Below are 26,755 nucleotides of genomic sequence, written 5' to 3'. Positions count from 1 at the left end.
GTGGGCGGAGCGTTCTCAAAGGCTGCCGGGACAGCGTGACCGCGGTTCCAATCTGTGGCGGGAGTTGCACGAATCCGTTCTTGGCTGGGCTGACGGCGCAAGAATGTCTCAGGACGACGAGGCGGAGGCGAACCGGGCCCTGCTGGATAATCTCAACAGTTGGTCGCGGGAGGCGTGCCGCCGGGAGCTGCCTTCGGTGCTACCCCGGCTCGTCATATCCTTGGAGGACGCTGAGGGGCGGGCCGCGAGCCTTCTGCCGCGCGGGAGCGGGCGGCCTGTGGCTGGGCTCGAACTCTAGGTGTTTACAAGGAGGTGGCGGTGGAGGGAGCGAGGAGGACAGCGGTGGGTGCAGGGCGTAGGCCCGCCCCGGCGTTGTCGGACGATTGCCACTGGACCTGTTGGAGATGACTGGCGTTCTCACTCCTTAGTGTGTTCCCCTGTCCTTTAGTTTCCCCATAGACTCGCTGCCGAGTGTGAGAGATGCCAGGCGCTGGCGCCCAGTATCTGGAGTGTGAGAATTGAAGGTTGTAGTTGTAGTTATTCCGTGGGACCATATCTTTAGAGGCTGTTCTGTAAACAAAAAAATGCTTTCCCCTTTCAAACCCCAGTTTCCTTTTTAGCTAGAACGCGTCGCTGCAGGTTTTGGCTTTAAATGCATCGGAATTGCGCTCTGTCGGTGGAATGATACTTAGTGTTGCGCTTTCTGTTTATAATTGTAACCGGATTCGACCCCCTTCATGTTAAAAGGTGATCTTAGTATTATGTCTTCTGTTCTACCTTCTATATAACATTACACACACACACACACACCTCCAAGACCCACTTACTTTCTCAAGAGTGCAAACCTGCATGAATGATGTTTCACAATAGAGCAAGTATTTCTACCATGTTAAAATCATTCCTTAAATGGCACTAAGGTCCGTTTTTTTATACTCCTTGTGTGAATACGAAGTTATTTTGCCTTCTAGATAAAGTCTTGCTGTGTAGCCCTGGCTGGTTTGCTACCAGCTACACACAGCAGGCTAGTTTTGAGTTTGCAGTGAGCCTGCGTCTGCCATGCTCGAATTATATGTGTGCCAGCCTGGAAGGCTGTCTTTGTGGAATTTCCTCCTGGAAACAGCTGTTTTACTACGTTTATTTATGTAATGTGTGCTTGCTATAATGCTAGGCTTAGAGGGATGAAAATAGAGAGTTTTTCTCCCCCAATCTTACAGGAGCCCTCACTAAGTTCAAAGCACTATTTCTATCTTTCCTTGCTGCCTACTGAGAACTTAGATCTCACTTCCAGGTTTTCTTCTGTAAGTAAACCTTGAATACTCAGTTGTAACCAGCCTATTGTGGCTTCTGACTCTAAATTACTTCTTGAATCCTCCTGTCTCCCCTGCTGTCACTGTGAGTCCAGTCTTTATAATCTGGGCTCGTAATATTTTCCTTGTTTCTACATAATTCTCCTATAATCTATTCTTACAAACTTTAGGGTGGAAAGCAGCTCACTTTATTTCTCCTTCACATACCTATGCGACTTAATTGTTTTGTTTTGTTTGGTTTAGGCTGGCCTTGAACTCAGATCACCCACCTGCCTCTGCCTCCTGAGTGCTGGCATTAAAGGCATTAAAGGCGTGTGCCACCACTGCCCTGCCTGTGTGTCTTAATTTTAAGAATACAGTCTGAACATTGCCCATAATTTGAGCCTGTCCCTTCCTTTATACCTACCTAGGTAGCTACACTCAGTTTCCAAGTTGACCTCCTTCAGAATCTTTGTTCTCAGCCTAGTTTGTTTTCCAGCCTTTTCAACGTCTCATTCCAGTCTTCTTCAGAGTACTTCCTTAGAGGAGCCATTTCACGGCCCTCAGTCTCAGGTAGCTCCCCGAAACCTGTCTTAGGATTTCGATTGCTGTGGTAAAACACCATGACCAAAATCATCTTGGTTGATAAAAGGGTTCACTTCAGCTTGAAATTTCATATCCCAGTCCATCATCAAGACAGGAACGCAAGCAGAGCAGGGAAGAGGATTGCTTACTAGCTTGCTCCTTGTGGCTTGTTCAGTCTGCTTTCTTAGAGCACCCAAGACCACCAGCCCAGGGGAGTGGTACTGGCCAAAGTGGGCTGGGCTCAAACATCAATCAAGAAAATGCACTACAAATCAATTGATTGAAGCTCATATGAGCTCACAGACTGAAGCAGCAAGCATAGGGCCTGCATGGGTCTGCACCAGCTTCTCTCTGTCTCTCTCTGTCTCTGTCTCTGTCTCTGTCTCTCTCTCTCTCTCTCTGTGTGTGTGTGTGTGTGTGTGTGTATTATAACTTTCAGCTTAGTATCTTTATGGAATTCCTGCATAAGTGGGTCTCATTCTTGTACTTTCTCCTGTTGTTTGTCTTGTCCAACTTAGATGTAATAGTTTTTGTTTTATCTTCTGATTTATTTTGTTAAGTTTTGTTATCTCTTAGAAGCCTGTTATTTACAAATAAGAGTCCGAAAGGGAATGGTTCCTGATGGAAGGAGAGCGAAGGAGGAACTGGGAGGAGTAGAGGGAGGGGAAACTGTAATCAAGATATATTGTATGAGAAAAGAATCTACAGACTAGCCAACAGGCAAATCTTACAGAGGCATTTTCTCAGTCTAGAGTCCCTTCCGAATGACTCTAGCTTTTGTCAGTTTGACATAAAACTAGCCAACACACCACTCTGTTACATTATGGCGTTTATGGTTTTCTGGAGACCATTTGATCCTTATTTGCTCCTTCCCCATTTTTCCTCCTAACTGTATTGTGTAGAATAGAGTCAGGCATTTGGTTTTGTTCACTGTTTTATCCTCACCACTGAGAAGAGTGTCTGGCACATATGTGTTCACTAATAATAACTAGATATCGCAAGTAGGTTTGCAACATTTAGTATTTTACTTTCATTCTGTAGAACAAATGGAAGAAAAGTGCAATATATCGTAATCTATCACCTCCCAAAATTAGCTTATTTTTTACTTTATTATTGTCTAGTCATTATCTGAATATTTGTGTACTTATAAATTAATTGTGAAGTAGCAGGCTTTCTGAATTTAAACTGGAATTGTTCCAGTTGGCAGATTTTACTCTCCAGAACTAAAAATTTTGGGGTTTCCTCATTTTGATTGTAGTTATAAAATATGCAAAGTAAAAGTTCAGAAGTTTTTATGATAGTTACAGGTAACTTCTTGACATTGTACAAGGATTCTTTCTGCTTTTACAATAAAATATTTCTAATAATTCTAAGTGATGTAAAAGTATAGTTTATATTGTGTTTATTGTTAACCCTCATATCATAATTAAAAATTGCAACAATTTGCAAGATCCTGCTACAACAGAAGGTTTCAGTCTGGTAAGGTTGGTGCGATAGACATGTCAGTAACATGCAGTTAAGCCAGAGACAAAGGGTAGAAGTGCTAAGGAGAGTCTTTCCTGCCGTAGAGCCTGGAGCTGGATTATCTTCCACCAATCCTGAGCACCTCATGACTTAGTATAAGTTACTTAGCCTTAAGTAATATTGAATTCCTTTAACATTTTCACAAAACCTTTGTTCATATGATAAATGTTAATTTTCAGAGGCCAAAGAAATAAGGGCTTTGTGTATAATTTCAGTCTTTTAGGGGAGTATTGGTAAATTTTAAGAGTCTCTTTTGAATTTATTCCTTAATTTCTTTTTATTTACTTTATGTATCAGCATTCTGAGAGATGGATTGAACATATACGTAAGTAATGTTATTTTGTGTATTTGATGTTGTGTATGTCAGTAGATGACTTTGCAGATTTATGTTACCATCAACGTAAATCTTTATTGTAGCTTTGGTAACTTCCTGTTAACATAAAATGAGCCAATTCCTTCCAGTCATAGTGTTTTTAAGTTTTGAATTCCATTTTTGATGATGTATAAGCACATTGAAATTTTATGCTGTGATAGGACCAAGAAAACACCAGTTCAGTCTGTTAGAACCTTCAGCCTCGTAACATACTTAGTGTCATTTAGAAAGTGCTCTGAGTTAGGAAAAGCTCATTGTCTAGATGATGACAAATTCGTCATTTGGAAAATTTTTACTCTCATCTCCATCTGTTTTCATGATTTCTTATAAGAAATCTGTTTTCTGATGTCCATGCATACTATGGCATTTGTGTGCATGAACTTAAACATACAAACATGTACACAGACAGAATCCCTTTTAGAGAAGAGATTATGATGGGAGCTATGTCATTTCAATCCTTAATTTCTGTCAGCCTTACTATATGAGTCATTATATTTATCTGTTTATATAATTGCTAAATTTTGAATATTTGCCATTTTGGAAACACATTTTTTTTAAAAAAAATGTATTTTAATGGTAGTGAATCCTGTTGAGAAGAGGTATTCATACCCTTTTAATTTATTTAGCTTGTCTTCAGTTGCTGGGTGTAATGACTGTTTTTGTTTACTTTTTACAGTGAAATACTTAAGTTTCTCTGTAGATTATGGTATTTGAGACTTGCAATTTTGGGTTGACATTGCATACATGTTCTCATATTTGAAAAAGGACAGTTACTGACTGACATGGTATCATAGTTTTCAAAATATGTTATTTTGCTTTATAGGAATTTTGAAAATCATTACTGATAATTTTTTGCCCCATATGAATCACCTGACACTGGAACAGACTTTCTTTTCCCAAATTTTACCAAAGGTACAGTTTTGTGGTAATTTGCATACTTAGAAGATATTAAAATCTGATCTTAACTTTATATAATCTGTTCCTAATTTTCTTAATTCTCTTATTTTTCTTATTTATCAAATATATTCAAGTGCAAATAAATAGTAAAAATAGTTCACTTTTGTGCTAATTTGAGATATCCTTATAATAATACAACTAAGCTTTTTTGTATCTAATGTTCTGTAGTATAACATTTCATTGCAATGTGTTTAATTTGGGAATAGATAACTGTTCAAGTAGCTTCATAAATCTAGTTGCATGATGGTTTTATTTGTGAGTTCATTACTATAAAGTGATTTTTATATTTAAAAGGGTGAACTATGTGGGAGGGGGAGGGAAATGGGAGGCGGTGGCGGGGAAGAGACAGAAATCTTTAATAAATAAATAAATTAAAAAAAAATAAAAGGGTGAACTAGTCAAAATATAAGTGAGTACCGCCTAGTGGATGTCACACACCTTTGATCCCAGCTCTTGAGAGGCAGAGGCAGGCAGATTTCTGTGAGTTCAAGGCTAGCCTGGTCTACACAGAGAGTTCCAGGACAGCCAAAGCTCCATAGAGAGATCCTGTCTCACAACACAAAAACAAACCAAATATATAAATGAGTTCTAAATATAAGACTCAATATAAATTCATAACCAATACCAAGAAATGCCCTTGTAAATGCCACAGGTTATTGGTTGATTAGGGATTTTTGTTATTCAGAGTAGTACTTGGCGCTTGTTACACCTCAGATGAACTTTGAATGAATTATTTTTCTATTACTAAATACATTCACACCACAGAAATGAAAAGCAAAGTAAGACTTGGGGCTTTGTTTAGGGACTCCGTTGTAGAAGTACTTTTAAATTAGGACCAGTGGATAGTTGGGATTAATCAGGTCATTGTTATGTTTTTTTCTTTCAAAGGTGTCTTTTTTTCTAGTGATTTCTAGTCCTGTTTATAAGCTGATTTGTTTTCACAGACTATGAAATTATTTGATAGAATGATATGTGAATTAACCACTGAAGCCAGAGAACTCTCAAGCCAAAATTTAGAAATCCAGGTCACTCTAAGGAATATTTTACAAGTAAGTAAGTGTATTAGAAAAAGAATGGAGCTGGGTGTTGTGACATGCTTAAGGCAGGAGATGCTTCTGTTTAAGGGCAGATGGGGTTATACAGTGAGATCCTGTCTCAAAAGAAAAAAAAAACTGAGAAGTTTTTTGTAGCGGGGTGGTGCCTCATGCCTGCCTATTGTACTAGGGAGGTTGAGGCCAGTCAGGGTTAGGGAGTGAAATCTTGTCTTCGAACGAACAAGACAAGCCATTTATTCTTCATGAAATGGCATAATGCTTGAATTAAATTTATGGACTTAAATACATATTAAAGGTCAATATCTGAATTTTTAAAAAAGATTTATTCATTTATTTATTATGTATAGAGTATTCTGTCTGCATGTATACCTGCATCCCAGAAGAGGGTACTAGATCTCATTATAGATGGTTGCTGGGAATTGAACTCAGGACCTCTGGAAGAGCAGTCAGTGCTCTTAACCTCTGAGCCATCTCTCCAGCCCCAATTTCTGAATTTTTTTTTATATAATTTTATGTTAGTTGTCTTAGAAGACAAATCAAGATAGCACGCTGAATTTGGTTGTGATTCTGAGTGGTGTTCTGAGAGAGTGAAGTTCACTGAAAAGAGAGGGGCACATAATGTTACTGCTGTAGGTCCAGCACTCAGAATGCTATCTAATTCCTTTGTTGCCTACATAAAAGTATGTCTTGAACCAACCTTTCCTTTCTTCCAGACAATGGTGCAGATCTTAGAAGGCCTTACAGGATGTGTTCATCATATTTGTACCACACAGCAATCCATCAATCTAGAAAATATTCATAGTCTTCCCTCATCCATCCTGCATATAATTAAAAAGACATTTGTACATTGTAAGGTGAGTAGTGGGTCTATGTAGAGTTTAAATAGCCTGGAATCTGTAGGCAGAAGTGCCAGATAAGTGTTTATGCATAAGGTTTTACATTTTAGTTGATAATGGGATAGACTTTTCTGGAGCAAAGATAGACTTAATTGTTTCACAAGTGATTAGAAGGTGATTTTGGAATTGAATTTCCCCTTCCTTAAAAAAAAATGGTTAAGATTTATGTGTAACCACAGGAATCTTGAAATTGTTCTGTTAGATAGCAAAGTGGGTTACTTAATTTAGTCCTTTTTAACATTACTGAGGCAGCTGGAAAGCACAAAAGATGGCTTAGAATTTGTAGGGCACAGGCAGTTTTGTTATCAGTGTTTTGGGGTAAATGTCAAATTGCTCATTAACAAGACTTGTGCATCGTGGTAGGGGGCTAAAATGTGCACTGTTTACATTCCTGCATCTATCAAAGTGCATTTAGTAAAGTGTGATTCTGTCAGAACTTTAAGTTTATGATCTCAGTCTCTGATAGTATGGACTAAAGTAAATTGGAATTTTGATCTGTTTGTGATCTGTTTCTCTTTTTATATTTTATGGTCAGAATAGCGAATCTTTGTATTCTGGACGCTTACACCTACTGTCAGACCTCCTCCAGTCTGTTTTCAGGGAGGCCTATTCTCTCCAGAAGCGGCTGATGGAACTGCTGGACAAGGTTTGCATGGGCCCTTCAGTAGATGAAAATAACACTTTGTTGATGGTAGAAGGTGAGCAAAGAATTATTGATTAGAATAGGGTGAAAATGGCTATAGTTCATTAATCAATTAAATCATCAAACTAATGTTTCTCTTTATGCATGCTTTCTTGCTTATGTATAAAAATAATATAAATCTCCCTAGGTAAATTTTTGGTCTTTTAAATTTGTAAAATTTAGTTTTTATACTTTATTATCAATCTGAATATCCAGTAAAATATATAGTATGTAATTTCCATGCAAAAGGTTTAACAAATAAAGGATTTATGTAACTTTATACTCTTTAAGCTACTCTATAGTCTGAGAAAGCAGTCTTTAGTTTTTTTTTCTCTTTAACCCATAACAAAAAGTGTGGGGGAGGGAGCTAAACTCCTTTCTGGAATTGTGTGTGTATGTGTGTGGGGGGGACTTTTGAATGTGTACATGTATACCGACACACATTTATTATAATAAATATCTATTGGGGGCTGGAGAAATGGCTCAGTGGTTAAAAGCACTGACTACTCTTCCAGAGGACCCATGTTCAAGTCCCAGCACCCACATGGCAGGTCACACCTGTCTGTAGCTCCAGTTCTAGGGGATTCAACACCTTTACACAGACACACATGCAGGAAAAACAACAATGTACGTAAAATAAAAATAAATAAATTATAAAAAAATAATAATAAATATCTATTTTACTTGTATTACACTCTATTATTTCTTTTTCTTTTTTGGAAATTAAGCCCAAGGCCTTGCACATACTATTTCATTCTACAAACTTGTTAAATGTTAGCCAGGTGTGATGGCACAGGCCAGCATAGCACTTCGGAAGCTGAAGCAAGAACTTACAGGTTCTAGGTGGCCTAAGCCACATAGTAAAGCCCTGTTTCCCAAACACAATACAGAAGTTACTGATTGTAATCTGTGTCATTGATTTCATCGCTTATTAATGATTATGATCTAGAATTTTAAAAATAATGCATTAATGTTGGAAAGCAAAGATTATATTTCTAACTTTACTGTTAAGAGTATAGGTTGATTGTGGACCAATATTGGATACCTTTTGCTCTCTAATCAACCTGAAAATCTGTTGTTCAAAATAGTGTTTGTTTATTCACAATCCCATGTGCTTCAACTTAGACTGGCATTATCTGCAGTAATTTTCTGTGCAGCTAGCTCATGCCTGCATATGACTAAGAACGTCCTTCACCTCTGGCTGTTTGCAGAGGCAGAAGTGGTGAGAAAGTCTGTATGTTATTTAACACAGGCCCAATCACTTAGAGCTTGGGGGTTTCTGAGAATAACAAGGGGAGGACAAGTCCCAGCACACCAGATCTTGGCTTGTTTTGCTTTGATCATTGTTCTTTTATCAAATCAAGTTAAAGATCTGTGCCCAGAGACATTTTTATGACCAGAGAAGGGGCCGTTGGAACCATTTTTACAAGCTTTCTAAAACAACTAGAATAAAACACTTGCATGAATGTAAGTTAGTATAAATTAAGTTGCAGTTCTTGTTAGGTTTTCTTAGTAGTTTCTTTTTTTTTTTAAATTGTATCTCTAGCATATTTCAACTACAACAGGACATAACTTTTATTCCACTGAACTTTTTTTTAAATTTCTTTTTGTTTATTTGTTTGGTATTCTAAGACAAGGTTTTTCTGTATAAAAGCCCTGGTTGTTGGTGGTATACTGGTAAGCATAGATGCCTTCCACTGAACATTTTATAATAGGACATAACTTTTATCCCACTGAACATTATTGGTTTTAATTGTCATTAGATAGATGTGAACTGCAATATCACAATATCAATATTTCATTTCATTTCTTTTCTTTCTTTCTTTCTTTCTTTCTTTCTTTTTTCTTTTCTTTTTTTTTTTAATTTCCGAGACAGGGTTTCATTGTAATTTTAGAGCCCTGTCCTGGAACTAGCTCTTGTAGACCAGGCTGGCCTCAAATTCACAGAGATCCGCCTGTCTCTGCCTCCCAAGTGCTGGGATTAAAGGTGTGTGCCACCACTGCCCGGCTCAATATTTCATTATTGAAACTTTAAAAATATAACATTTACTTTCAGTAATTATTTTCAAACTAGTACATATTTTAATTCTTCAGTCAAGTGTTGAGATGTTCACTTGATCCATTTAAATATAAGAAAATATCTCATATAACATTTGATTATCCTGAGAGATGTGTTGTTATTCTTCTCTTTAGTTATTCATTTGCTATTGGATATCTGCTCTGTGATCTCGGGTATGGACCAAGCATTTCATGCCAATACATGGAAATTTATAATTAAGTAAGTTTGTTAGATTTTCTTTTTTGTACTGTGTTTTCTATATCTCAAATTCTAAATAGTTGATGGTTTTAAGATTACATTTGAAAAATTTTTGTGGTTGTATGGAAACTCATTGATTCTGCTGCATGATGATTCAGATATTTGTACATGTAACTTCTAAACCATTTTTTAAAAAACAAACAAATAAAACTCCCTACAGTTGTAGCTAGTTAGCTGGTAGTTCTGAATAATGGACCATGAACCATAATATGCCCAAATTCATGTGCTTGCAACTACTGTTAGATAATTATCAGTATAAAATAAGGTATTTCTAAGTCAGAAATTAGTAATTTTATTTGTAGTTGACACTAATCTCTTTATTATATACAGTTGAGTTGTTCAACACTAATTCTACTTTTCAAATAATTTTAACTTAAATTGAAGCCTTTTAAGGGTTAGTAGGGAGAGTACCTATAGTCGTTATTAGATGCTGAGGGGTGTCCCTGATTATCCTGTATGAATAATTAAATCAGTGTAACTCATTTTAGGCACCTTTCTTGTTCTCTCAGGATGTTAACTTGCAAAAAAGTAATGAGTGTTACTTGTTTACCATAGTATGTGTACCTGACTCCATGAAACCTCTCCTCTGAATTTTTAGACAATTTGATTAGTTTTTTTAAACTGCGTTTACGTTTGTTCATCTTAAAATAGGATAATGATAGCACTCTTTATAGTGTTGCACTGAATATTGAGTTCACATGGCAGGCACCTGTAAATGCTCAGTGAATTATCCACATGGCCGTCTCCACCCCACCAAACCAGAATCATTGTCATCTCTCCTTCGTTCTTGCTCTTTTCCAGGTACTCTGTTTTCAGAGTGATATATTTAAAACTTAAATTGGATCATATCACCCAATTTCTTAAAATCTCCCACCATATAGAGCAACAGCTTAAGCCTTTTTGGACACATCTTCCTTTACCAGCCCCCTGCTGCTTCTTGCTTTCTGCTCTCAGTTCTTCAGATGCAGGAAGTTCTCTGTCCTAGGCCCTTCCTTCCACAGCTTTGCAGAAGCTGTTCCTCTCTTCTACTTTGTAATGTAAGCTTCTACTTATCTTAATTCCTGGGTACCAGCATTAACATTCTTGTAACATTGTTTCATAGTAGTATGACTTTCTCAGCTTATCATTTACTGCTTATTCTATTCTTACATTATTTGACATTTTCATATTAGGCCATATATTCCCTATAGATAGCGCAAAAATTATGTCCATTTGATTTATTTTTTTATCCTCAAGACGTAGCAGAATGGTTGACAAATACAAGTTCAGTTATTTATACAAGTTCAGTTATTTTACAGAGACAAAAATTTAGCCACTAGCTTTAAAGGTAAAGTTGGATCTTAATTGTACCATGTTTAATATATAATACATTGTTTTGTTGAAAATGTTATATAAGGTAGGTGTTCTTTGGGCCTGAGTTGATTGATGTTATTTCATGTCTCTTCTGGTGATTTTATTTTTCTCTTTTTATTGATTTAGGCAGAGCCTTAAACACCAGTCTGTTATAAAGAGCCAATTGAAGCACAAAGAGATAATTTCTAACTTGTGTGAAGACATTGTTTTCTCCTTCCATTCTTGTTTGCAGTTAGTTGAACAGATGGCACAGCCAGCTGCACAGGTAAAGTGAAATCTAACCACACCACAAAGGGGAGTTATTGTTTTCACAGTTGTTAAATCTTAGTGAACATAAAGAGTATGGTCTAGGGTTTTAATTATTTTCCCTTAGAAAATCTGTAGAATTATTTACAACTCATAACTACTTTTTACCTAGAACATTGTATTACGTTCATTTTTTTCACTTACAATAGCATTTACCTGCCCATCATTTTTACAGACTTAGTTGGTCAGAGCATTGTCCTCAGAATCTTTTATTCTTTTCTGACCTCGAACAAAATTGTAGTTTCTCTGTTTTACATTTCTTTAAGGTCTTCCTAATATAGAGATTGTCAGCCTTTCTGTCACCAATGCATTATAACCTTTAACAGTATATATCTGTAGGTGTTTATTCTTTTTAAAGTTGATAGATTTCTTTTGATTTCAAGAAGTTACAGTGTTGAATTGACATCACCTTAATGAAATAAAGGCTGCATTCTAACTAAGCATGCAGAATAGGGTTGTTTGAAATCACAATTCATCTTTCTATAAAAGTATATTAGCACAATAACTTTTGTTTTAGACTAACTATAAATTTATTTAAACATCCCTGAGTTACAGAATTGATGGACCCAGGAACTAATACGTTTTATGGGAAGATGAGTTGAATATTTCTTTCCCAAATGTCAGAAATATGACTCCTCCTCTTGTAGATCTACAACTGACTGAAAGTTCCTTTGCGTCTGTGTTCTTCCCTATCAAACAGCTTGGGGATAGAAGTGTAGACGTTTAATCCAAGTTCCCAGACTGGTGGCAACTACTGCTGGAACAGGGATAGTCTGACAGGTTAGATCCAAAAGGAACGTAGGACTTTGAAAAGGAGCTCTGAAACATACAGACGTGAAGGATAGTTGTAGAAAGAGCTTCACTTTTTTCTTATTTCTTTTTTTTTTCTTTCTCCTTTTAGATGCCTTCATTTCTCCTTTTTATTTCCTCACTCCTGGGTCCTTTTCTGGTTCCCAGGACCTCACTGATAGGAGAGATTACCTGAGTATCCCTGTGTCAGTGGCAGAGAACTTGACCCAGCGGTTTGCAACCTGTGGGTGGTGACCATTTGGGGTCGAATGACCCTTTAACATGGGTTGCCTAAGATACTGGAAAACGCAAATGTTTACATTAAGATTCATAATAGTAGTAAAATTATAGCTATGAAATAGCAATGAAAATGATTTTATAGTTGGAGGTCACCACATGAGGAATTGTATTAAAGAGTGGCAGCATTAAGAAGGTTGAGAACCTCTGATATCTTGAGTCTTAGCCTTCTTTTCAATTTCTCTTTTGCTTGATGCTGCAGACTCACCTATTAGTAGTAAAAGGAAAATTATGTTCCTGGCCAGGTGAGAACTGAGGAAAACCCAAAGAATAGTATAGCCTGGAGTGGCAAGCTGAAAGAAAGTCTGGGAGGTTCCTAGATAGAGTAGCTAAGTGTATAATAAATATATATTAATTTATTTTAAATAAATTATCTGTATGGTAATGAAATTGAATTGGAACTTTTTCAACCAAATTCTCATGTTTTACTTAGTTGTGCTAATTTTGGACTGATAAATGTGACCAACTCCGTTCACTGGGATGGCTTTTATGTCCAGTCTTTTGCTCACTGTAGTCAGCAGTGCCTTCTGCTATTTAAGGTGTTTCCCAAGTAGTAATCATCTTGTAGTAGTCTACTGTTCCTTCTACACCAGAATACCTGAAACTAAGTCATTTGGATACAACCGCAAACTATTTCTACAATTCTGTAATCTAAGATCAAGACAGAAGCGGGTGTATTGATGCATGATTCTAATTAATCTTATTAAAAACCTGGAGTCAGATATTATGGTAAAAACTGAAAGATCAAAGAAGTAAAGGACCAGCCACAGTCACTCTTATCTCAGTTGCTCAGACCATAAAGGACCGAGATCCTGTCTCCTCCCCCACCTTTTCACTTCCTGTCTTCTGTACAGGCCCCAGACCTCTATGGTTAACTAGTGGCTAGCTCCACCCTCTGGTCTCCAGTCAAGCTTTATTTGTTAGAACATGAACAGAATATCACAACAATGTATGGTCAGGGCATACTCTCAGCTCAGAAAGTGTCACCTTAGTGCATTCTCATTTGGTGAAAGAGCTTAGATACCTCCCTGCAATCTCCTCATAAAGACACCTTGCCAGATCACTTCCTCAAAAGCCCTAACCCTTAATATTGAATATGCACTGATGTTGTGGTTCCAGCATAGTTTGACAACACCAACATTCAGACTAGGACCCTGCTTTCTGAAGTGTCACAGTAAAGCCAGTGAATTTAATTGTAAATATGGGATATGAATAAACTAGTCTTTGTTGTCTGGGTCTGCCATTAAAAAGAAAATAAACTGAGCAGCTTAGAATAACAGAAAATTATTCTCCTTAACATTTTGAGTTCTTAAATGGCAACAGGGTTATGTTCTGTCTAGAGGAGAGTCTATACTTTCTCTCAGGATGGTTCCTTCAAAAGGGATGCATAACCTGTTATCTGCCCAGAAGACTGGGAGCAGACCTGCCTGGTGACCAATGTGTTTTTTGTGTGGTCCTGATCCTCCCCCAGATTCTGATCATAAGCTTGCTAGTCTCAGTCAGTTTGTACATCCTATCTTTATGGAAGATGCCAAATGTACTTTACAAAGAGTTTCAGTGTAGTCAGGTTGGATCATTCTTTAGATTACTTTGTTCCTCAAGGAGAGTTTTGTATGTCCTTACTGTGCACATGGGATTGAGCTGAATAGCACTGGGAACATTTCACCAAATTGTGCTATGCTTCAATATGCAAAAATAAACTACTCAGGGTCAGACTACCAAAGTTTGAAGCAACACTAGCTACTTAGTTGTGTTGAACCAAACTGCCCTTTTGCGTCCTGCAATTGCAGAGACCCCTGCAAGAGAGAACATGCTGAGAGTGTGTTCTATTTCACTCTTGATAGTGAGTGCCAGGTTGCTGAGAAGAGTCTGGGCTGATAAAAGTTGGCATTAGTGTAGATTCATCTTTAACCTCTGCTCTTTTTTTAAAAAAATATTTATTTATTATGTATACATTATTTTATCTACATGTATTCCTGCAGGCCAGAAGAGGGCACCAGACCTTATTACAGATGGTTGTGAGCCACCATGTGGTTGCTGGGAACCGAACTCGGGACCTCCGGAAGAGCAGGCAATGCTCTCAACCACTGAGCCATCTCTCCAGCCCTAACCTCTGCTCTTAAAAAGAAATTACTCTGGGGGAGTGGGGCATGCATCATGCATAGTGTGTGTGTAGGTCACAGGACAGTTCTATAGAGTTGATTTTTTTCCTTCCTCTTTGTGTATTCCAGAAGTCAAACTTACATCTTTATAAGCTTGTGTGGCAAGCACCTGTGTCTTTGAGTCATCTGTCCAGCTTTTATTCTCTGTGCTTTTTACTTGGAAAAGCACTGTATAACAGAGTTCATGTCAGTAATATAAAAGAAAGGTGAATTTCTATTTACACAGCTTTTACTGCAGAAAACTGTTTCCAATTATTTGTTTGTAGTGCAAGTCAGATGTAAGTAGATTATTCCATTAGTGGATAACTCAGATTTTGATTGAATTTAAGTAGGCTTTTACTATAGCAGGAAAAGAACCAAACATACTCAGTTAACATTAATGTTAAGATAGGTTATTTTCTCGTGAAATAATTCCCAAAATTAAAGATAATTCATTTGATTTAACTTTGTGGTGTTAATATAAAACTTTTTATCCATGCTTGGAATTTTTGTGTCATGACAATAAATTTATTTGCCCTGTTCTTCATGCCCTATGGGATTATAGTCTGTGAGAATGCTGTTAATATTTAGTCACTATGTGTGATAGATGTTTGTCTTACTTCCATTTAAAAACATTGTATCACATACTGGGTGCAACATTTTCATGGTTGTAGATATAGAAACAGAGCTGCTAATCAAAGAATTTTAACTGCTTAACTCCTGATATAATTGAACAGTAATTATTTTAAGCTTCCACCAGCAATTGGAAAAAGTCCTTATTAACCCACTTTTCTTCCCAGCTCGTGAATATCATGTATCATGTCTTTTTAAGACTTGCTAGTCAAATAGTCTACAGTCCTTTTTCCCAAAAGATACCTAATTAGGTTGTAATTTTTCACTATGACTCATTGGCTGTTTGTATTCTCTTTTCTCCCCATTGCTCTTTCTTTTACCTTTTACATATCAATCACCTTTTCCTTTTGATTAATTTGATCCCCATATAGTAAAGAACTATAATAAATTATTTGAGTTTCACTTTCAAATCAATAAGTTTATTTTTAGTAATTCAGAATTTATAAAGTATCTCTTGTTAATTGCTAAGAATAAAACAATAAGAAAATAATTATGTTTTCATGGAAAATTCATAATCTGCTTACTAAGTCTTTTAGAAAATATTATCTTGTTTATAGGTTTAGCTAATTTTACATTATTTATTTCCTTCTGAACAGGATAATGCTGACCACAGAATATTTCAGAAAACACTCAAATTGTGTCGTTTCTTGGCTAACTCCCTTTTGCACTACATTAAGGTAAGGTCCAGTTTTATAATACATAAATGTAAAACAAACACTAAATTTTAAACTGTCCTATTGTGTATGGCAGGGTGGGCCTCATGTGTGTACACATGAGGGTAGTAGTCTACATGGAGTGTGTCTTCTCCTCTTTACCCAGGTTCATGAGGCAAGCAGGTCTCTCCCAGAGCCTGTTGTTTGCCATTTTTGGTAACTTGCTAGTGAACTCCTGGAATTTGTCTAGTTCTTATCTCCCAAAGTTTGAGTTACAGTATGTTGTGCCATGACTGGCTTTTATGTGGATGCTGCTGATTCAAACTCAAGTTCTTTTTCTTTCCTGTCAAGTACTCTTACCCACTGAACCATCACCGTACTCCTCAGCTTGCCCAAACCAGTCATTTGAATGTTTTTTTGAAGTTCATTTTGAAGATCTCATGGTTTAATACTATTGATTGTTAAATATTGAACGTCTGCTATACTGCTTATTGATAGCATCATCAGATATTTTCATTTAATTTTCTGAAAATTATTTATGTAAGTAAATTATAGTTTTTATAAGCATAAGTCAGTTAGAAGGAAATGACTTAGTTTGTGTTTAAATACTATTTATAAAGCTAGAGGTTGGTAGCACATGCCTTTAATTCCAGCACGTGGGAGGCAAAGGTAGGTGGATCTTTCTGAGTTTGAGGCCAACGTGGTCTACAAAAGTGAGTTCCAGGACAGTTAAGACTGTTACACAAAGAAACCTTGTATGTAAAAGCCAAAAACAAAACAAACAAAAAAACACCCCCAACTATTTACAAGTTATTCCTACCATATTTCGGAGTAAGGGTCAACTTTAAACATTCAAACCCTTTATCCACATCAATACACATACTTTCTCCTTCTGGTATTTTCAGAATGACTGTGATATTTGAAGTTACAAGAATAGGATAAATGACAGGCAGTGGTGGATCTCTGAGTTCAAGGCCAGCCTGGTCTGCAGAGTTCCTGGACAGCCAGGGATACACAGAGAACAGAGAAACCCTGACTCAGAAAACCAAAAGAAAAAAAAAAAAAAAGGTTTTCCAAGATTGTGTGGAAAGAGGATCAGACATTGAAAGAGACATTATTATTAAAGATGTTAGTGATTGAAAAGCAAAACAAAACTATTACCCAAGTTAAGAATTTTAATTTCATGTTTTTAATTCTTTGATGGTTTCATGCATGTATATTATGCATTTTGGTTATTTCACTCTCCATTAATTTTTCTCATCCTCCTCTCCTGCAGAGTGAGACTTCTTCCCAAGTCCCTTTCAACTTTGATGTTCTTTTCTTTTTTTTTTAAGGTTTGAAAACATTTTTGTTTTTTTCTCTTCTGGCATCTCCTCCAAGATCCACCTGCCTCTCTAGCCACCCCTTTATGCCCTTTCTTGGTGAAAAAAAAAATTCCCCCAAAATACTCCCCTCCAGTGAAAATTAAAAGAGACAAGCAAAAGGCTAATAATACAAGAAATGCCAAAACTAAACAGCAGAGGTGGTCCTTAGTGTCAGCTGCTAATTGTGGGTGATGATGGCTCTAGTAGCCAAGAAGTTTGGATGCTTACCCTCATCCTCCATTTTTATGTAAGCTTTTCTTTTATATTTGTTTGTGGTGTGTTCAAGTTTTGTTCTGTATGTTATGGGTGGAAGGTATGAATTAGACATTCATGTGACATATGAAGAATGAGTTTCTTTTTCTTTTTTTTAGGAATTTTTTCCTTTCCTGTCTGATTCTTGCTGTACTTTACACCAGCTTTATCTTCAGATATACAGGTAAAAAGGAGTGCCGTATGGTTACTAAAATGTGCCAGTGCTACTCGAGCCATGTAAACATGCATACTTATCTACTAAAGCATTAGAATGATTTTTCTTAACGCTGGAGTAAAGTTTGTCTACTTGCATAAAATATTGGGAGATGGAAGCTTTTGAAAGATAGATTCCATGTGAGTTTAACTTTGTTTTTACTAGTTTCTTAAAATGACAAATAATTGGTATGATGATAAATACCAAAACATTTGTATATGGGTATATTTTATATAGAATATATGTATATATATGTACACACACATAGACACACCTATGTATGTATGTATATACACACACATATACAGATGCTAATATACACACATAGATTATCATACATAATGCATATTTACATTTGTAACTGCATAGTAGAATTAAGTTAATTTGGAGGGTTTTAGCAGCAGATGGAACACAGTAGACAGAGGAATAGTGAACTTTAAAATCAAGTCAGCAGAAGTGGCAAAGACTGAACAGATTATTAAGGACATGTAGGAGAATATAAAATAAAAACATGTCAGTGTAGATTCACTAGAAGAGAGAATAAATTTAAAAAATGGCCATAATGCCTAAATGTTTTATAACTTTAAGGTTTTTTTATTTGTTGTTTGTTTTGTATAAGCTAATGCCATGAAGTGCCTTTTTTATTTGTGGAGTTTTTCTCAGCATGACGAAGACTCGTGTAAGGTGTGGCATTTTAGACTTTATCCACTAGTGTTTACTGGATCATTCCTGAGGAAGAAGTGTAAAACCCAGAGATGGCTGATACTTGGAAAGAAGTTGTGAGAGTCAGGAAGGTTTAGAAGAAGGGTATGGAATAACGGGAGAGCCTTTCCTCATGATATTAAGTTAACTTTATGTGCTTTTGTGGGTCTGTACCCAGGTGCAGGTGACTTTAACTGGTGAGCCACCTTGCTGGACATAGCTTCAGATAAAAGTAAAAATAATTGTAAGTTTGAGAACATCTTCAGCTGTCAGTTTTCTCATCTGAAAATTGAAGTAATAATAACTCCTGCTTTAGGGATTTTATTTTGATTAGGATAACTTGTGCCTGATGTGGTACAGTCAGTTTCTTCTTGCCTCAGCTCCAGTGTTGGAACATGGAAGCTGCCTGTATGAAGGCACTGAGAAGCCATATCCACACAAGTTCCTCGTTTTTCATTCAGCTAGTTTTAGAAAGCTAGAACATTCAAGGAATAAGAGTACCAGTCAGCCTTGTATATTGTACAAATATGTTGTTATAATTTTGTCTTTATTAATTTTTATGATAGTTTTATGAGATTTAAATTAGGTTTGTAAACTATATGAAAAAGTCTTCTTTAATTAGGGGTTAGTCACATTGACTTATCTTCGAGCTCTAAATTTAATACTGAAACCAGACATCTGTCAATTCATTTGCCCAAAGTCCTAAACTTCTATCCATAACTTTTTTTTTGTTCCTTGATGTTAATTCCTTTTGTTACTGAGAATAATGGAAACAATTAGAAGAGAGCTTATATATACTCTCTCCTTGTACCCGTATTTAGGCCCATATAGTAATTCCCTCGCTGCCCTGAATTAATTGTGCATGTGCCTGAGGCTACCTCTTGGTACTCTGAATGTAATTTTCTTACATGCTCAGGCAATTCCTGCAGGTAGCCCCTTTCTCTTTTGCAACATCAACCTACCCTCGCTGCTGCTTTGTTTTCATGAGTATGTAATACGTGCTACTTACTATTTTCCCCATTTAAGTGCAACAGTTCCTCAGTTGTACATTCTTTTCCAGGTTTTCTCTCATTTCTTATTGCGTTGCAATCCTCAGATGGCTTCCTCAGAGACCTTCCTGTTCATTTTTCTTACCTTTTTTTTCTGTATAGCAATTAACATCTGGTATATCATAGTAGATCCTACAATTCATAAGGAATATATTAAAAAACCTACAATTGTTGCCTGAAAGGCAAATGATACTGAATTCTTTACTGTGCTTTCTTATACATATATAAATACATACCTATAATAGAGTTTATGTTTAATAAGAGAACCACTATAGTAATAGTATATTGTTAAGAATTATGTGAATTGGTCTGTCTCTCCAAAAATAATTTGCTTTGCTATAGTTACCTTTTTGATGTGAGAAGATTGGATATCTTGTGGGTCAGTGAAGTTAGGTGAATGACAGTTATTATGACATGACATTAGGGTACTGTGTAAAAGTTACTTGAGAACTAGTATGCCATGCGTGAACAGTGGAGCCGATGGCCTAGAAGCTGCCTAATGAACTGTGGGGTGGCTGATGTATACAGCAAAGCTATACTGTACAAGGGAGGATTCGCATCACAGGCAGGGGAGAGCAGGATGGTGTGAGATTTCATCATGTCCCTAAGAACAGCACACAAATAAAGAGTTGTGCTCCCTGCCCCCCAAGTCTTTTAGATGGTGTGACTCCAGGAAACTGAAATCATAGAGAAGAGGAAACTGTTATACAAGTTTACTTTTTTACTTAACTGTCCCCTCTAACTAAAATATAAACTATATAAAGGGCAGAGTTTCCTATATTCTTTTTAGCACTACCATAATACCTCCCCCTTAAACAGTGCGTCCTGTTACATAGATATTTAAACATTTGTGAAGTAGTGTACAAATACATCATGAAATTGAAAGATATTTAGATGCTTAGTTGTAGTTTATATCTGGAATTTTACTACCTATATTTATTCATCTATTATTTATTTCATTCTTCTTAATAATTAGGCATCTTGTTAACTATGTGTCACAGAAGAAGGAATACAGGAATAAGGAGATGAGGTCAATGAACAAAGTGACATAGATATTTGGCTATATGTGAAATAGGGCTTTTCTTTGTCATGCTAGAAAGACTTCAGGTATTTGTTAGGTGCATCCTTCTAAATGTTGTATTACATGTTAGAGAGTTTGCTTATAATGTCACACTTATCATAATTAAATATGAAGTAGCTGCAAAAATATTGAGTACTTATTATATTTCATATAGTTTTTAATTGAAGTTAAACTTCATTACTGAGACATTTCTGTGAAAGTCTTTTTAACCCCCTTTAGTGTTTGTATATTATTTCTTAAAAAGCTTTAGCTTCTAAGAAACAAAATTGATAATAGATTCAGCATTTACCTATTTTTTTTGTTTTGTTTTGTTTTTCTCTGTTTAACAGTCCTGGCTGTCCTAGAACTCACTTTTGTAGATCAAGCTGGCCTCAAACTCGCAAAGATCCTCCTGCCTCTTCTTCCCCATTGTTTGGATTAAAGATGTACGCCATTACTGTCCCGTGCATTTACCTATCTTAAAGTAACTATTTTATCTTATTAATTTATTCGATTAATTAATTTATTTTTGATTGTTTGAGATAGGGTCTGTACTCTGACCTCAAATCCAGTGTAGTCTTCCTGGCTCTGCCTCTTGAATTGAGGTTACAGGTGTAAGCTATTAAAAACAACTTTCAAAAGAAGTTAGTAAGCCAGAATATATCAGACCTATCTTTTAACATTTTACTAGTAGATTAAATATTTGTTATTTACATTTTTAAGGTTACCTCATCAAATGGCATTAAAATGCCTCAAAATAGTACTATATTTCTCTAGAAAATATTTTCTCTATAGAATTACAGCTATGCTATGTAGTTTCTAGGTCCTCTTATCTTTCTACTATCAGTTCAGTGTTTTGAGCCTCTTTCATATAAAATACTTACTTTTTTATGCTTTTTTTTCACTACTGTGACATGAATTTGTGATACATTTATTTAAATCCAGAAGATCACTATTAAATACGTGAGGGTTTTCACCTTTGTTTGCAGCAAGTTTCCTCCAAACCTGCATGCTGCTAGGATGTCCAAAGCACTGCAGGAGGAAATAGCAGGCGCTTTCCTTGTGTTACTGGACCTACTCATCAGACAGCTGCTCACATCCCAGCCTTTTGTACAGGCAGTTTTGGATAGTAAACTAGGTAAGCTTCAAAACAGATTTATACCATCTCCTTGATATTACATGTCATATACAGTTGTTTCCCCTCAAGCAGTCACTATTTTGTGAAATTTGAAAATTTTATTTAAAATTCATTATACTTTTATTGAAACATCACCTATTAGTCGTACTTTCTTTGTATAAAACTATCAAATTTCTGCTGAAAATATTTTGGATATATTTACCAATTTGTTTTAACATATGACTTTATTACTGAAAAGACCTGCCCCGTGAACTGCAGCTCCCACAAGTCCTGCTCCTGGTTGTTGTCATGGATAAGTTGTGCTCTCAGCCTAAAGATGTACAGACCCTGTGGTGCACAGAAGCTATGACTAGGTAATGTTTTGCTTATATATAATCATATTACCAGTGGTTTAGTGGGCTCTGTTAATTTTAAATGATCTTAAATTTATGTTTAAGCCAGACATAGTCTGTGCCTTTAATCTTTCCTCTGCAGGATGCTGAGACAGAGAAGTACTTGAACTTAGCATTTTGAAATCACCTTATCATATTCTGCTTAATAGCTATTTTGTAGAAAAACTACCATGTAAAAGATATAAAATGTATATAACTGATGCTAAAAATATTTTAATTTTATTCACTTATTATTACCCATTGGTGGCACTAAAAACATTGGCTATAATGGATATAGATGCAAATAACAGCATGGAAGAGTGAGTAGTTGCAATAGGAGCTGGAGAGATGGCATATCTGTTAAGAGTGCTTGCTGCTCAATCATGAGGCCCAAAGTTTGGATCCTAGCACCTATGTTTGGTGACTCCAGCCTTAGGAATCTGACAGCTCCGGGTTTCTCTGGATGTGCATGTGCAGATACACTCACACAGATGAACATACAGGCATATGCATAAATCTTTTTTTTAAAGCTGTGATACTGTACAGTGTCTCCCAGGAAACGGCACTGGTCTTCACCCTTTTCCCAGCACTGCAGCCCAGGTGCTAGTTTGTTATAACTGGATTACTGCTATGCTCCTATTTTTTTACTCTTCCTCTTGGCTGGTCTGAGGTTCAAACTGGTATGCTCACAAAAAGAAATAATGTTCAAACTTTGAAAATTTGTGACCTGTTCTGTTACTAACTTTGACCTGATTCCTTCATTAGAATATATATAAAATATTTCTATTACTTGAGAACCATATATACATACAGCATATTTTGATCATATTCACCCACCCATCTCACCCTAAATTTTCCTAACTTTCCATTCATTCTCAGCTTTGTGTCCTCATGTATTTTTATGACGCACTAACTTCAGATGCTGCCCATCTGCCCACGGGTGTGTGGCTGTCAAATGGAGTATGGTCGGCCAACCAGGGGCCATGCCCTTACAGCAAACCGACTCTCTTGTCAGAAACCATCTACTGTCAGGAGTGGGGACTATTGAGACACTTGTCTCCCTGTCCCTGTGCAAGGGTGTAGACTAACTTGGTCTTGTGCAGGTCTTGTGTAGGTAAGCACAGCCTCAGTGAGTTTGTAAGTGCAAAATCCTGCCTTTCCCAGAAGGCAGTGTGTGGTGCCTTCCCGCCCATGCTCTGGCTTTTTAAGACCCTCTTTTATTTGTAACATAACATATGAACTTAATTATATCATTTTATTTTGTCTCTTACAGACTTATGTTTTGTTTGTTTTTAGTTTTTTTACTTGAAACCTTTATGAAAGTTTCAACTATTTCTATCTTAAAATGATCCTTCCATGTATGTTTAAAATAATACTTAATTTAGCTAAGCTCTATAAAAAAACTTTGAGTTTGATTTTATATAACTTGGCACTATTGTAAGTGACAGATTTTTAAATTTATTTTATTGATTTTGTTTCTTTGTTTAAGATGGGGTCTTGCTGTATAGCCCTGACTGTCTTGGAACTCTTGGCAGTTCTCCCATCTCCTTCCTAAAATTACATGCCCAGTTTGAGAAAGTTTTGTTCAAGAAATTCCTTAAAGATTTTTTTTTCTGGCAGTAAATAATGTTTTATTTTTTATATCTATATATTTATATATATTTCCAATTATTACAGATTTTTATCTTTTGACATTTTGATTCTCTAAATTAACCCTGTTTATGACTTTACCTGCTATTTGTTAACTTCTATTAATGCTGTGCTCAATGTTCTTAATTTTCCTGCAGGATGCCCCTGTTCAAAGCCATTTTCTACAATTTTGAGAGGTGTTCTGGTGAACTGTCTCTGACTGCTTGTTTACAGGGAGTAGAGGGTAAAGGGCAAGCTGAGGCGTCTGTTACTTTATATCAGCACGTCTGTGTTCATCTGTGTGCATTTGTTGCTTCTTTTCATCCCTCACTGTTCCCTGAGCTGGTAAGTGCTCTACAAACTTGGAAAGTGGGGCTTGCACTTTGCTTTCTTTTCATTGAAATTGTATTTGTTTTGTAGAAGAACATGAGAATTAATGACTGTAGTAAATTCAACCTAGTCAACATTTTGTTTTGTTCCATTTGTGTCTTAAGAAATGGCAGTCCTTGATCATATATTTTGGGTTTTGTGTGGGGAGATATAAGGAAATCCTATGAGAAGTGGAAACACAAGAAGGGGATGTTACCTAATGTACTAGTTACATTTCGGTTGCTGTGATAAAAAACAGGAGGACTTAAAAAAGGGAGAGTTTGTTTTGGTTTAACGTTCCATAAAGAGAGTCCATATAATGATTGAGGAGGCACAGCATTTGGTGACCAGAATAGGAAGCTGAGAGATCACACCTCAAGCATAAACAGGAAGCAAACTCCACTTTGAAAATGAATCAAGTCTATAAACGCTCTGTGTCTGCTCCCAGTGATGTACTTTTTCCAGCAAGACTTCATGTCCTGAAAGTTTCATAACTTCTGACTGTCATGAATTGGGTCCACATGTTCCAATACCTGAGCCTGTGGGGAGCATCTTTTGTTCAGACTACTATACTCTTTCATAAAAATGAATAGTAATATATAAAGATCAGTATTTTTAGGTGGTTTTATTTTTAATGGAATTAGATTTAAAGGTTGAAGATATTTTAGAAAAACTTGTCATATTGTTTGAAAGCTTTCAGAGAATGGTCTTTGTGGCTCACAAGGCTGAGTTAGCACACGTAAGATTGCTTTCTGTTCCCCCTCAGCTTAACACAACGTGTAGCATATAGTTAGGTGCTCCACAGATAAAGGAATGGTGTTATAGTTCTTGTAGATACTAGCCTGTGGAGGTTTCCCGCTGAGGATCTCTTATTTTGATTTGTATAGTGCTTTCTGATTTAGTGTGAGAAATGTGACGTTAATATCTCATGAGCATCTGCCAAGGAATAAGTTGACATTTCTGTTTTCTCACTAGGATGCTGCTCTACTGAATGCGGTGCTTAGTACTAACATGACCACCTCGCTGCTAGCGATGGACGTGTGGTGTTTCCTTGCTCGGTAAAGAGTGCCTTTTCTGTGTTTGGATTGAGTTAGTAGTGACCAACATAGTTTTAAGTTAATAGAAAAATTCTACTTCTGTAATCTTTTAATGGTTAGATTCCATGCCAGTATACTAAGTTTGGAAACAAGTGCCCTTTTTTTAATGTTTAAACTAGGAGGTGAATGTTTAGACAAATCTGTTACTATGATGTTCCTTGGTGATGGGTATCCAGTTTGAACATGCCTAATTTGAAATCCAAAATGTCTTAAATTCCAAGCTTTGAGCACTGATGGTACCAACAGTGAAAAGTTACATTCCTTCAAACAGTTTAATGCTCAAGATTACTAGAAATACTGAATAAAAATTAGGTTATGTATATAGCCAATTATAAAAGATAAATATAATTATAAAAGATAATGTTTTGATTTGGGCCCATCCCCAAATCTCATTGCATATATGTAAATATTCTAAAATCTGATAAAATCTAAAATCTGAAACACTTTCAGTATAAGACATTTTAGATAAAGGATATTCAACCTGTAACCAGGGTGTTTTCTGTGTTCTTGTTCTTCTCCTAACTGTAAACTCGTATAATGTCTAGATATGGAACTGCTGAACTCGGTGTGCACCATGTCACCTTAGTGGCTCATCTGGTAAGTAGAATTAAATGACCTAAAACACCTACTTTCTATGTTTTCTTTGGAGATAAGATTTTATTTAGTTATTTGTTTGTATTTGAGACAGGTTTTCTCTGTGTAATAGCCCAAGCTTTCCTGGAACTTGCTTTGTAGACCATGCTGACCTTGAACTTACAGAGATTCACCTGCCTTTGCCTCGAAAGTGCTGGAAAGAGATAGTGATATTTTTGGATGTTAATAAAAATGGGAGAAATAATAGCTAAATTTAATGCTAATTGTTATTAATTGCTAATTTAATCCTAATACGAATACAAAAAAGTAGTAAAAACCCCTCTGTATAAAGTGGAGAATTTTTTCATTTTTAGAAGGGGGAAAAAAGCCTATGTCAATTGATAATGTGTTTAAAATTGAATGTAATGGGAAGGTGAAAATGTGACGGTGATGGCTAAGTGCTCATCTCCCCCTCTTTACTGTAACCTGAGGTCTCCTGAGGTTACTGTGTTTAGTCAGGATGGTGTGAAAGGGATTCAGTGATTGTGATCCTGTTCTCAGGAAAATGAAGGAGGTTTTTACTGAGGACAAGCATAAATGGACTTAGTGGTTCTTTATCTTTAATGGTGATTTTAATTATGAGGTGTGTTCCATATGAAGTACTTATGACTCGTCACTGTTTTTAAGCATAGCCTTTGATAATGATCATATCTGAACCCGTCTACCCTTTGCTTCTTAGTCATATATTTCTGCATGGACCTTTAATGATGGTTATATTCCAGTGATGAGTAGCATAACCTGAATGGCTGACTTTATAGCTCTGGATGTAGCTCACAGCCTGACACATGGTGTACGAAAGAGAGTGATGCTTTACATGTCTCAGAACTTCAGTCTTTGTTACTTACTTTTTAAAATTACTATTTTTGAGTAATAAAAATATTAGTTTTTTAGATTCTGTGTGCCTCTATATGTATGGTCATGTAAATACAGGTTTGCACAGAGGCCAGAAGTGTCAGACCCCTGGGAGCTGGAGTCACAGGTGGTTTGTAAGTGGCCTAGTCTCAGTTCCACATGTTCTTCATGCTGTGCC

At 36.3% G+C, this 26,755-nt stretch overlaps 1 protein-coding gene across 4 annotated transcripts in view; it reads left to right on the top strand.

Annotated features, from left to right (window-relative positions):
- The first annotated feature begins 17 nt into the window (after positions 1 to 17).
- Positions 18 to 26,755, top strand: part of Firrm (FIGNL1 interacting regulator of recombination and mitosis) — a 42,804-nt gene continuing 16,066 nt past the window's right edge. Inside the window, exons 1-15 of one of the 4 annotated variants that reach the window (XM_075988447.1) lie at positions 25 to 214; positions 3,681 to 3,720; positions 4,592 to 4,680; positions 5,670 to 5,774; positions 6,494 to 6,634; positions 7,212 to 7,374; positions 9,552 to 9,636; positions 11,155 to 11,293; positions 15,791 to 15,871; positions 17,583 to 17,647; positions 21,478 to 21,626; positions 21,865 to 21,979; positions 23,785 to 23,971; positions 24,971 to 25,053; positions 25,638 to 25,689. In XM_075988447.1, coding sequence (XP_075844562.1) covers positions 104 to 214; positions 3,681 to 3,720; positions 4,592 to 4,680; positions 5,670 to 5,774; positions 6,494 to 6,634; positions 7,212 to 7,374; positions 9,552 to 9,636; positions 11,155 to 11,293; positions 15,791 to 15,871; positions 17,583 to 17,647; positions 21,478 to 21,626; positions 21,865 to 21,979; positions 23,785 to 23,971; positions 24,971 to 25,053; positions 25,638 to 25,689 — 1,605 coding nt within the window. In that variant the 5' untranslated portion in view covers positions 25 to 103. Of the gene's footprint in view, positions 748 to 3,680; positions 3,721 to 4,591; positions 4,681 to 5,669; positions 5,775 to 6,493; positions 6,635 to 7,211; positions 7,375 to 9,551; positions 9,637 to 11,154; positions 11,294 to 15,790; positions 15,872 to 17,582; positions 17,648 to 21,477; positions 21,627 to 21,864; positions 21,980 to 23,784; positions 23,972 to 24,970; positions 25,054 to 25,637; positions 25,690 to 26,755 lie in introns of all 4 variants that reach the window. The other 3 variants (XM_075988448.1, XM_075988449.1, XM_075988450.1) reach the window with 3 other exon arrangements.

This window comes from Microtus pennsylvanicus, chromosome 10, assembly GCF_037038515.1.
Source record: "Microtus pennsylvanicus isolate mMicPen1 chromosome 10, mMicPen1.hap1, whole genome shotgun sequence".
NCBI classification, from domain to species: domain Eukaryota; kingdom Metazoa; phylum Chordata; class Mammalia; order Rodentia; family Cricetidae; genus Microtus; species Microtus pennsylvanicus.
The sequence above is the reverse complement of the archived record's forward strand: the minus strand, read 5'-3'. Positions and strand labels throughout refer to the sequence as shown.